This window comes from Patiria miniata, unplaced genomic scaffold (genome assembly GCF_015706575.1).
Source record: "Patiria miniata isolate m_02_andy unplaced genomic scaffold, ASM1570657v1 HiC_scaffold_19, whole genome shotgun sequence".
Classification (NCBI taxonomy): domain Eukaryota; kingdom Metazoa; phylum Echinodermata; class Asteroidea; order Valvatida; family Asterinidae; genus Patiria; species Patiria miniata.
The window spans coordinates 17,474,211-17,486,986 of record NW_024037057.1 but is presented as its reverse complement, the minus strand read 5'-3'; the positions used below and the strand labels follow the sequence as shown (position 1 = coordinate 17,486,986).

General features: G+C 37.6%; 1 protein-coding gene across 1 annotated transcript; it reads left to right on the top strand.

Moving 5' to 3' along the window:
• The first annotated feature begins 3,157 nt into the window (after positions 1-3,157).
• Positions 3,158-10,920, top strand: LOC119725957. Its single transcript, XM_038197585.1, has 3 exons — positions 3,158-3,581; positions 7,944-8,121; positions 10,520-10,920. The coding sequence occupies exons 1-3, from the start codon at positions 3,346-3,348 to the stop codon at positions 10,628-10,630; spliced, it is 525 nt and encodes a 174-aa protein (XP_038053513.1). The 5' UTR covers positions 3,158-3,345; the 3' UTR covers positions 10,631-10,920.
• Positions 10,921-12,776: the final 1,856 nt, after the last annotated feature.

Below are 12,776 nucleotides of genomic sequence, written 5' to 3'. Positions count from 1 at the left end.
AAATAAACTAGCCTTCATTTGTTGAAGTGTCAAGACGGGATTAGCGTCAAGGGTGCCTTGCAGATGGTTCCGCATGTCATCATCCATCTTGCTGTGGGTTGCTCCTCCTCTTGCCAGCGTCTCTCGCCTTCCAGTCCTCAAATATGTTGCAACAATTGATCTGGCTGTGGACTTGTTGATGTTCAAATTGACCGCAAGCTCAAGGTAGTCTTCCTCGTTTCCCTCGAAGGCCATCAACCTTTCTCGATCTACCTGGGCCACTCTAGTGTAGCAACCACGAACTGCCATTTCTAGAAATATGCGTGTAAAACTGTAGCGAAAGCTCGTCTTCGAAGTGCATCGGCAAAGTGACTCAAGTGCCAAAAAGTGAACCGTATTTATGCCTTCAACATTCTTAAGGAAACAAAAATTTAACAAAGCGTTTTTTAGATTGCACAAATTCCAGAAATGACTGCCCAAAAATGAATTTGAATGACTAAACACACGCCTCAAAAAGCTCCTGCGAATTGGAATGCTGCTTTGTTGAATTGTTAAATTGCATGATTATTTTGTTAAATCGAATGACGCAACAGTACATTTGACTGATCATAAAACGAAATCGAATGACCCTTTTCAGTAGCATTTGATTTCGCGCGAAATAGAATAGCGTAGTGGTTAAATTGGCTGCTCCTTTGCCGAAATTGACCGAGAAAACATATTTTAGGCTAATATGTGACTTTTTTTCCCATTTTTACCAATATGCCGGCCTTATTAGATACCACATTGGCCGCCATCTTTAATTTGAAGCATGACAGGGGAAAAAAGGATACCAGAAATGAGTTTTTGGGGGTCTTAAACATATAACTAACTATTTAATTCATACTTTTATCACATTATTTGGCTGATATATGTCTTTTTTACAGTTTTAACAAACTTAGGGCGGCCATATTGGCCGCCATCTTTGATATCTCCTTCGCATCGGATTTTTTTTACTGTTAACATCCAAAATGTGTTTTAGGACCCTAAAGGGCACCCAAAAAATTGGTGAAAGTTAGTTCTGGGGGATGCACGGGGGTCCTCCATACATAACTCGTGGATCCCAAAACGCGTTAGTAATTCGTGGGAACGAGTTGGTAATTCGTGCGAACGAATGAGTTATTCGTGCGAACGAAATAGCAATTTGTGGGAACGAAATAGCAATTCGTTCGCACGAATTAGCAATTCATGCGAACGAATTAGTAGTTCGTGTGAACGAATTAGGACATTCCAAAAAAGTCCACCCTGTCCCTTCCCGGGCTTCATAATATAGCAATTCGTGGGAACGAAATAGCAATTCGTGCGAACGAATTAGTAATTCGTGCGAACGAAATAGGAATTCGTGCGAACGAATTAGCAATTCATGCGAACGAAACAGCAATTCGTGCGAACGAATTAGCACATTCAAAAAAAAATTCCACCCTGTCCCTTCCCGGGCTTCATATCAGATCGCTGGTTGCTATGTGTAACCAAGTACCATTAACGCGCATGCGCACATACTAATTGGCCACCGTGAACATAGTCTGGTTCCCAGACCAAAAGATTCTGACTATTCCTTATGAATCTTAAGTCCGGTAGCCTCCAGTAATACATTGTATTACAATTTACGTCACGTTACTAAAACGGGAGGAATTCCTCCTTTTTCCGAAAATTTCCGAAGTTTGCCGAAGTCGTTTCGTCGACAATCGGATAGCGCCCGAGTATTTCCGAGTAAATAATTCTGGTTTAATTAACTGATAATTGCTTATTAATTTTATTTTTATTGAGTTGATAATTAATATTCAGTGCTTTCATTTAGAAAACTTGAAATTCACTCGATTTTTTGCATCAAATATACTCGGATCGCATAGGCGAACTTTTTGCTGCGTCATGTGCAATTTTGAATTTGACGACGGTTGCTGAGATTTTCGAAAACTCGGTCTTTATTCGGCTCCGCCTGCTAACAGTGCTATTTGGGTGCCTAATTTTGAAGATTCCAGATCAACATTAGTCAATGTTATATTACAGAAACATCAAACTGTATTATCATAACTGTATGATATTACGAAGCAAGTGATTTATTTAAAATTTTGATCAGAACATTAAAAGCTACAAGCGATAAAGGGAAATCGGAAACGAAGCCGAGCTTTGAAAAAGGGCAATCCATGTCGTCATGTTTATTTTTAGCCGCGGAGGCTGCCTGACCTAAGATTCATCAGGAATAGTCAGAATCTTTTGGTCTGGAAACCAGACTATCGGGAACATACGTGAATGTTGCTGTTGTGGGGGATCGCCACACCTCCTCCTAAGCGAGTCTGTTACCTTCCCAGCATTGAATAATGCCGGTACCCATTCAACACCTGGATTGAGGGGATTAATTGAGGTAAAGCACCTTACTCAAGGGCACAACACGCATGGCCACGGCAGGGCTCGAACCCACAATCCCACAATCGAAGTTGATATTACTCTTGTGAGCACTGAACACTCGTGTATAGGTCTATTCTGTATAACACATGCCTTCTGACAGAGTCCTCTTGACTAAATGCCGTTGGGGTCTTACCAAACCACCTGATAGACAGTAATTTCGCAGCTGTTTCATTTTCAGTCCTTTTTTTTAGTTAATCAAAAAAGAAACTCGGATAATTTCTGGTTGTTTGCTTTGCTGCACTAGATGTCGTTCATAATGAACAATAATGCATGCATTTTTATGTGCGTTCTGACAATGTCTATTTTTATAATTCACGCAGGGTGCTTATATAAATAACGCAATGTTCCAAAGTCCAACATTGAAGTGTTTACGGCCTTTGTGAAACATCGTGTGGGCTTCCAGCACACGGTTTTGTATTCATTTATTCTTTGAGGGAGATTGAGGCACATGATGTAGCCTAGGAAAATCCGGCTCCGTTCAGGCCCTAGTTCTGCTCAGCAACAGTTTGAATAATATGTATTTTCGTTTGACGTTGAAATTCCCAAAAAAATCTAAACTCCCGACGCAGCCGTAATCCGGGGACCAATCCGTCGTTTGGAAAACACCAAAAGATAAACGCATGATCTGGCGTCCCGCCTCACTATGTACAAATGTAACCATCTCAAACACGACCAGGTCAGAGTAGTCGGTGCTACCTAATTGCCAAGGTTTATTGTCAAACCGAGAATATGCGGATCTGTAGCCCGACAGTTAATATTAATGTTAATATATAACTGATTACCTATGGGGCGTATAGCTGATTTATGTTCAATCCGTCGCAGTGTGGCATTGTAAGCCAGTATATCAACAACATCGAGTTAGAATTTCCTTTCTGTTAGTGAATCTTCTCACGTTTCTTCACCACCAAACCTGTAAATACCAAGATGTCGCAAAAGACCGTGCAGCAGTTGGATTCATACATTAAGGCAACAGCTGTCGTGTACGACCACTCCAACACCAAACTCATCAGCAGGAAGACTAAAGTCAAACCAAGGAGGAAACAAGCTTTCCTGTCTGTACTGCATTACAGGAAAACGTCTGCGGATGATTGCTGTGCAAAGAGTAGACGATCGAAACAACGGGTTCCACGTCAATTGGGGTGCACAAATGAAAGCCGAAGGTAATCATCAAAGACAGGTTTATTTAGTACAGGACATCGCAAATTATAGAGGACATCGTACGTCGATATTACAGGTTTTCCCGGCCAATTTCATCAAGTTGTCATTCAATTTAGCGCCTGGCTCATTCGGTTTATATTAAAATTGAAAGATTATGCAGATCGTCATTCAACCATCAAAAAGAATCATTCAATTTCACTATCCGAGCAATCTGTCGCATTTTAGCTTCACTCGTCCCTGTAAAAGATGCATTCAAATTGAAGAGTATCGCGTTGTTCATTCAATTTCGTCTGAATTACTAGCAAGGGCTTGATCGTGCATTCATTTTCATTAATGGGCAAACATATTTCACATTTTGTCAAACATCTTTTAAGACTTCATACGTGTCCGTATTCCTTAGCGTAAATCATATTTGATGACTTCAAACCGTAGATTGACTTTCTTTCTTAATTAAAGGGTATGTGCAATGAATTTTTCTCATGAATTCTTTTTGCGCAACTCTGTGAAATGTTAGAAAACTACACATTTGACAACACTTTTGGGGTTAATCTTATTGCAAATGTCCACTTCTTCAAACACTTCAGAGTTTCCATGTTTTCAGGACTAATGCTGTTACTGTGATGTCATTTCAGGAAGACACTGTTCAGTTTAGGGTTGTTCTTTCAAATTATTCATCCAACATTTGCAAATTGAAAACATTTGTGGGAAAGGGTTGGTAATTGGCTTACTGCCATGTACTGACACATCATATAATCACCAAATTAAAGAAATTTATGACAGCAAAGTATCCAAAATTCTAGCAACTTGTTTGCTGAAATAGCTGTATTTTGTAATGAATATGAACGGAGAAGGCACCAAAAACACCCACATAATGGAAAATAAAGCTTGCAAATAAGGTTAAATGTGACAAAAAGATGTATTTTCAAGGTTTGCATTGAAATCTTTGCATGGGCCCTGTGAATATGGTAAGTGTTCGGTCAGACATACGCAAGAAAACATTTCAGAAATAACGCAAGAGAAGTGTTCCCGACGGTACAACCATTGCCAAACATACGTGCCCCGATGTCGTACACGTCAAGAAATCGTCAACGAAAAAAAGCCCCTTGATCAAACGTTTAAACAAGTAGAAAAGATCAACAGTGAAAAAGAAATTATCTTAGTCCCTTTCAATTCATTGTTTCGTTGCATCTTGTTTCCCTCATATCAGTTGATTTGTAACATTGTAAATTTTACAGTCATCAAGGTTTTTTTTTGGGGGGGGAGGGGGTGAACCTCGGAGAAAAATAGGAAAAAAAATTGATAAAAAAATCTTACTAATTTAAATGACCAAACGATGAAAGCGATTGCCAATAAACGAATAACAAACGAAAAGCATGGTTTTAAGTTATAAGCGCACAGATGTTCGCTAATTTGAATGCGTCAACCGTCTTAAGGTTGCAAAGACTTAATTTCAGACAGCTACAAGTTAAGTCTTGAATGCACCAAAACGAAATAGGCTGCCCGAAAACGAAAACGAACATTCACAGCAAAATCTTGGCTGCCTAAAAATGAAATTGAATGAACCCCAAATTAAAAAGAAACCGCAAGTGGACCACATGTGCAAAACTCACGCGAAATTGAATTTCAGATAATGAAACTGATTAGAAAAATTCGGAATTTTGCAAATGTGCACTTCTTTAAACATTTAAAAGTTGTCATGTATTTTTCCGGACTAACGCTGTTACTGTGATGCCATTTCTGGAAGACACTGTTCAGTTTAGGGTTTTTTCTTTAAAATTCTTCATCCAAAATTTGCTAATTGAAAACATTTGTGGGGAAGGGTTGGTCATTGGCTTACTGCCATGTACTGACACATCATATAATCATTAAATAAAAGAAACTTATGGCAGCAAAATATCCAAAATCTAGCAACTTTTTTTCTGAAATAGCCGTGTAACATTAATCATGCTCGGAATGCCATCACATGTTTTCTAATGAATATGAAACTTTGATTAAGCATAAAAACGGAGAAGGCACCAAAAACACCCCTCAAAATGGAAAATAAAACTTGCAAATAAGGCTAAATGTGACACAAAGATGTATTTTCAAAGTTTGCATTGAAAACTTTGCATGGGCCCTGTGAATATGGTAAGTGTTCGGTCAGACATACGCAAGAAAACATTTCAGAAATAACGCAAGAGAAGTGTTCCCGACGGTACAACCATTGCCAAACGTGCGTGTCCCGATGTCTTGCACGTCAAGAAATCGTGAACGTAAAAAAGCCCCTTGATCAAACATTTAAACAAGTAGAAAAGATCAACAGTGAAAAAGAAGTTCTTAGTCCCTTTCAATTCATTATTTCGTTGCATCTTGTTTCCAAAATATCAGTAAATTTGTAACATTGTAAATTGCACATTCATCAAGATTTTGGGGGGGAAATGAACCTCGGATAAAAATAGAGAAAAATATCGATTAAAATCTTTATGGTTATACGTTATACGCGCACAGATGCTCGCTAATTTGAATGCGTCAACCGTCAAAAGGTTGCAAAGACTTAATTTAAGACTGCTACAAGTTAAGTCTTGAATGCGCCAAAACGAAATAGGCTGCCTAAAAATGAAATTGAATGAACCCCAAATGAAAAAGAAACCCCAATTGGACCACATGTGCAAAACTCACGCAAAATTGAATGGCTGATAATGAAACTGATTAGAAAAATTCGGAAATTCGCCGGGAAAACCTATAATAAGGAATGACCAAACGATGAAAGCGATTGCCCATAAACGAATAAGCAACGAAAAGCATGGTAATACGCTTTAAGTGCGCCGACGTTCGCTAATTTGAATGCGTTAACCATAAAAAAGGTAGCAAATACTTAAGTTAAGTTTTTTTTTGATACGTTATCGGTTGATACGGTATCTGTTTTGTGGTTATACATTATCGGATACATTTTTTGGGTAACTACATTATCCGTCGACACGTGATACATTATCGGATACAAATTTTCTACACTATCGGTTACTTGTTGCTACATTATCGGTTAGTGATACAATATCAGTCAATTTGTAATACATTATCGGTTGGTGAAACGTTATCCGTTACTACCTTATCAGTTGTAACACATTCCACACTCTGTATAACACATGCATGCTGGCAGAGTCCACTTGACTAATGTCGTTGGGTCTTCACAAACCACCCGATAGACAGTAGTTTCGCAGCTGTTTCATCTTAGGCCTTCTTTTAGTTAATCCAAAATGAAACCTGGAAAATTTGTTTTTGCTTGCTTGGCTGTACTATATGTCGTTCATAGTGTATGCATGAATTATATGTGCGTTCTAACAATGTCAATATTTACCATACACGAAGGGTGCAATTAACGCAATGTTCCAAAAGTCCAATTTAGAAGTGTTTACCCCTCGTGTGGGCTTCCAGAGCACGGTTTCCATTTCATTTAGTCTGTGATGGAGGCACATAATGTAGGGGAAACCGGCTGCATACAGCCCCTAAATCTGCTTAATCAACATTAAATCTTATAAAACCAAGCCTAGGTTTGAATAGTATCCAATTTTTTTTGGACGTTGAAATTCCAAGAGTTATTTTGAACCTCCCAACGAAGCTGTAAGCCGACGACGAATCCGTAGTTTGGAAAACACCCAAAGATAAAGCCATGAGCTAATGTCCCACCTTATGTACAAATGTAACCATTTCAAACACGACCAGATCAGTGCGACCTATTATTGCCAGTGTTTATTGTCAAAACGAGAAAATGGTCGTCTGTAGCCCAGCAGTTAATATTAATATTAATATATCACTGATTACCTACGGGGCGTATATAGTTAATTTATGTTCAATCCGTCGCAGTAGGGCATTGAATGCCAGTACATGGACAACATCGAGTTGATTTTCCATTCTATGATTGAATGCTTACACGTTTCTTCACCATCAATTCGGTCAAGATGCCGAAAAAGACCGTTCAGCAGTTGGATGCATACATTAAGGCAACAGCCGTCGTGTACGACCACTCCAGCACCAAATTCATCAGCAGGAACACTTAAATCAAACAAAGGAAGAAACAAGCTTTCCTGTCCGTACTGCATTACAGGAAACCGTCTGCGGATGATTGCTGTGCAAAGAGGAGACCATCGAAACGACGGTTTCCACGTCAATTGGGGTGCACAAATAAAAGCCGAAGGTAATCATCAATGACAGGTTTATTCAGTACAGGACATCGCAAATAACAGAGGACATCGTGCGTCGATATTATTAGAGCTTGATAACGAACATGGAGTATTTCGTTGACTAACTGTAACTTGAAGTCCTGATTCATTTTGTTCAAGGAAAATAGATTTTCCAAACCCAAAGAAGCATTTTCCCTTTTTTTACAGCCATGTCATGAAACAGAAGCTACAAATCTTTGTCCAGACTCCCGTCTTACATACACCAAAGACGCTTTGTTTCCGTCTTGATCCAGAGACATCCATCTCAACTCTTAAAGACTGGATACAACAGACGATCGGTGTTGAGGCACGATATCAACGGCTGTACATCCGCAGAAACTTTCAGGTACAAGTTATATTCACTATATACAGCCTCGTGCGCGCTTCATTTCCATCTGGGCCATGTAGAAAAACAGTTTCTCAACCCTGTCTGCTTCCATTTTCTCACCAGCCTTCTATATTCATTGCATCTTTGTTTTCAGTAATTTTGATTGTATGTATTGCCAGTTGCATAATTCACTACCTTTTGGAGACATGTGTACAATAGGGAAGAAGGAAAAAAAACGATTGTAAAGGTCTCCAGAAGGCGATTTTTACAAGTGAATACATACATAGATACATGGATTTGACCAAGGTGTGTTTAGGTTTCGCAAATTGAAGTATTTTATGTCAGGGTATTCGGTCCGAATTTCAGCCCAGGAAAATGATTCAAGTAGGAGCATTTTGAAACTAGATTTTCACACTCTAAAATATTAATACACATAAACAAAGAGATGTCTCCACAAGGATAAAAAATCCCAGTTTCGGCACAATTTATCTATGTATCCAAACTTTAAATTTGATAAAAAAAGCGATGCGTGGCACATTTAGAAATACATTATCTACAAACAAAACGTAAATAGTATACCAATCTATCAGCCATCTTCGAATATCCTCATGTTTTTTGTTTTCAAAAAAGCCCAGACGGGAAACTATTTGTGGTTATACTTTGGCATTATATCCTGCGCACATGCAAAACTGACCTTGATAGCGGGAATCCAGTTGCTTTGCTGGTCGTTTACATTTTTTTGGTAACAACTAAAATAATTTGGACGTGTAAGATATCATTTTGAGACTAGCGTTTGTTGTTACAAACGCAGAGTGGTCGGGCAGGCAATTTGTTCATTAAACACTGCCAAGTTGAGTTATGAATATATTTATCTAAGAACAAAGGATCAAGAAATTAAATCCTTCCCAGTACAATCAATTGTTTGGTTTTAAAAATGCATCTTTAATGGTGTGATAAATTTTAGTAAACATTCAATGTACACATACAAGTTATTTCTGGCTTGATAACGTCGTTAGTCAAAATCGGGAAGTGAATACTGATTTAGTTAGGAGTGGATGTTCATTGTGAAGTTATTGAACGTAGTAACATTTGGAAAATATAAGTGTATGTATTTATAACACCAAACTTCCGGTTTGATGACGTCACAGTATTTGGAAGCAAAAGGTGAACATTGTAATGGTATCGTTATTTAAGCTAAGATATACGACATGGATCAAATAATAAAATTGAATTTTTACAATATGATCGTTGGCAAATTCTCATAGAAGTAACTTCCGGTCTGATGACGTCATGAATTTGAAACCTTGCCAAGTTATCTGTAATTAATCAAAGAATATCAAGGGGCGATTTGGTAAAATTGAATCTATGGTTTTAGAATTAAAGGAAAAAAAACTCTATTTTATGTGTCGCTAGGGGCGCCCTTTCGGATGATGACGTCATCACACTGTTTTTTGTGTCTGGCATTCCCCAATAAACACTTTCATAATATTTGTCTGTAGTAAAATGCTTCCACTTTTGAGTTATATTCAGTTTTATTGCACTTCCGATAACACCGGAAGTAAATAAAGGTCAAGCGGTTTTGTGTCCGGGAACACAAAATATTTCTCACGGCATTTTGTACAACCTTACGAAAAAACAAACACGATACTCTATTTAGTTTAAAAGATAAAACGCAAACTATTTTGTAAAAATGTGCCCTTAAATCGCTTGTTATTTGATAGCTAATGACGTCATGATGACTAACATAATATATAACATCTTCGTAACATGGTACAAGTTCACACAAGGCTTTTTTATCATACCGTTAACCGTTCGGAAGAAATTGTGCTTTGTTTTGATTTCAGGCTAATGTCTTCATTTTGAATTCAACTAACTTTGACCTTCCGGTAGACCCGGAAGTAAAGGTCAAGCGAGTTTACGTACACGACAAAAAAATGTTTAGCAATACATCATTGATTATTTAGTTCAAGAGTTATAGGTGAAAGTAATTGGTCACTTTTTCAGCTAAAATCGTTTGTAATTTGACACCCGATGACGTCATAATGACGTCATAGTAATATGCACCACTTAGGATTAGGGTCGATATTTATGGAAAGTTACAAGTTCCTATCATAAACTGTTTAGGAGAAAACCCGCAGAAACGTGCTGTACGGGAAAAAAAGAACCAAACAAAGAAGATTTATGAGAACAATTCTAGGCAGTGGTCGGGTTGTGCCCGACCACTCGGTAATGTTCGGTTTATTCCACAGTTCCGAATGAATGGTGAAGAACGAGCCATACAAACACTGTCTATTAAATAGTGTCGGGTTTCAAATATCTGCGCAATAAAACCTGAAACGATTCAAAATATTTATACAATCCAAACAAATCCACTGGAAAATATCAAGAAATCTTTCTCTTCCTAAATCTTTCACAGCTTTGTGACTTGTTGACGCTTGAAGATAATGGCATCGAGAAAGACGAGAACATCTCACTTCGTCTATCATTTGATGGTTTACTTGGCGGTGGACCAAAAGGTAGAGTCTGACAGAAAATAAGATATTGGTTCAATCAAGCAAATGCTCCAATAATGTCCTTAACTAAGTATGGCACGAAAATGCACGTGTATTAAACTGTCCGGCTTCGCGATTTTCGCTGATCTTCTGTAACATTACATTCTTCAAGGACAAGTAAAAAACATTACCAAGAAACCCGGACTGACGGTGTTTTCATATATTGCACATTGACTCTAATCTTTCTTGGTAATTTTTATATCAAATAAGTAATTTTGAATTACAGAATGACCTGTGGGGTCTCCTTTTTATTATTGTATATTTCTTAAACATACACTTTTACTATAAAACTTAAAGTTATCACATCTTTTGCTTTGACATTTTTAATACATAGAATAAATACATCACTTAATATAATTTTTACCATTATTTGAGTGTCTTTTGTTTACTATCATCTATATTTCATTTCATTTTCATTTCAGAAACATTTATTTCCACATGAATAAGCACTTTAGAAAACAAAACAATTGTTACATGAAAACTACTAAGTGGACGCATTACACAAGAAGCCGAAGGTTATAAACGGAATGCCTTAAACACAGCAAAAAAAAAAATATATATATATATATATGAACAATACTGAAAAAGGAAGAATAAATTCAAAAGACAAAACACAACAAAACAAAACAATGAAACAGAAACAGACAAACAAACGGAGTGGACATAAACTTAATAAGCTTTACAGACGGACATACGAAACATACTAGTGATACAACGACAAAGTTTATAAAATGGATGAAAAGACAAACAAAAGACAAAGCAAACTATGCTATATACTGGGAGATAAGATGGATCTTGAAAGCGGTTTAAATCGGCCAACAGAGGACTGCGATTTCATAGACTGACTGAGTCCATTCCATAGACGAGGTCCATGAAAACGAAGTGTTCATCACGTATGATGTGCGTGCAAGAGGGATGTAGTAGTTATTCTGTGATCTAGTATGGTATTGATGAATATCGTTAATTGAGGTGAAATATGAGGAGAAAGTGCGAGGAAGAAGGTTATTAGTATATTTGTACATTATTATACCAGTTTGAAGTGTATTGATGTCGGTGATTTGTTAGTGTGTGTTATCTGGCAAACAAGGGTGCTGTGTGATCACGAGGATGGGACAGTGTGCAAATACGAATAGCCCTTTTCTGTACGGTAATAAGAGATTTAAGTGTGTCAGTGCTTGTGCGTGCCCACACAATATTGCAGTAGTTCAGATAGGGGAGAATGAGAGTATTGTAAAGATAAAATAAAGTGGTAGATGGGAGAAAGGAGCGGAGCTTAGAAAGTACACCAGTGTTACGGCTGATGACTTTGGAAACAGTAGTAATGTGGTTGGACCAGGAAAGTTTGTCGTCGATGGTAACACCCAAGAATTTTGTGGAATGGACTTTACTAATGGCAGTATCATTGATTTTAACTGTTCCATTACCACATATATTCTGAGACCTGGAGAAGACAATTTATTTAGTTTTGCTTGAGTTGAGAGAGAGTTTGTTGGCTTGAAACCAGGAAGAAACTTTAGTAAGCTCGGTATTGAGGTTACTGACCAAGGAATCAAAGTCTGTATGAGACGAAAGAATAGTAGTGTCATCAGCGAAAAGAATAAACGACAAAGTGTAAAAGGAGCAGTGAAGATCATTAACATATATAAGGGAAAGAAGAGGACCAAGAATAGAATCTTGAGGCACGCCATGATGAATTATTTTTATATTATATCAGAAAACCACTGATGACAGATGCCTCTAATGCCGTAATGTTCAAGTTTAGAGAGAAGAATAGAGTGGTTGATAGTATCAAAGGCTTTAGAAAGATCGATAAAAACACCAATAGAAGATAGCTTATCAGAAAGAGAGTTGGACAGAGAATCAACAAGTTGGATCAGAGCCATATCAGTAGAGTAACTGGTCCGAAAACCGAACTGCCGGTCATAAAGAAGATGAAATTGGGAAAGGAATTTGAAAAGTTGCTTATAGACAAGCTTTTCTAAGAATTTTTAAAAAACAGGGAAGAACAGAAATAGGACGATAGTTACACAAATCATGGCGATCGCCAGCTTTGAAAACAGGGGTAACCTGAGCAATCTTAAAGGGAATATACTTCATTTGCTTTTGCTGTAATTTTCAGAA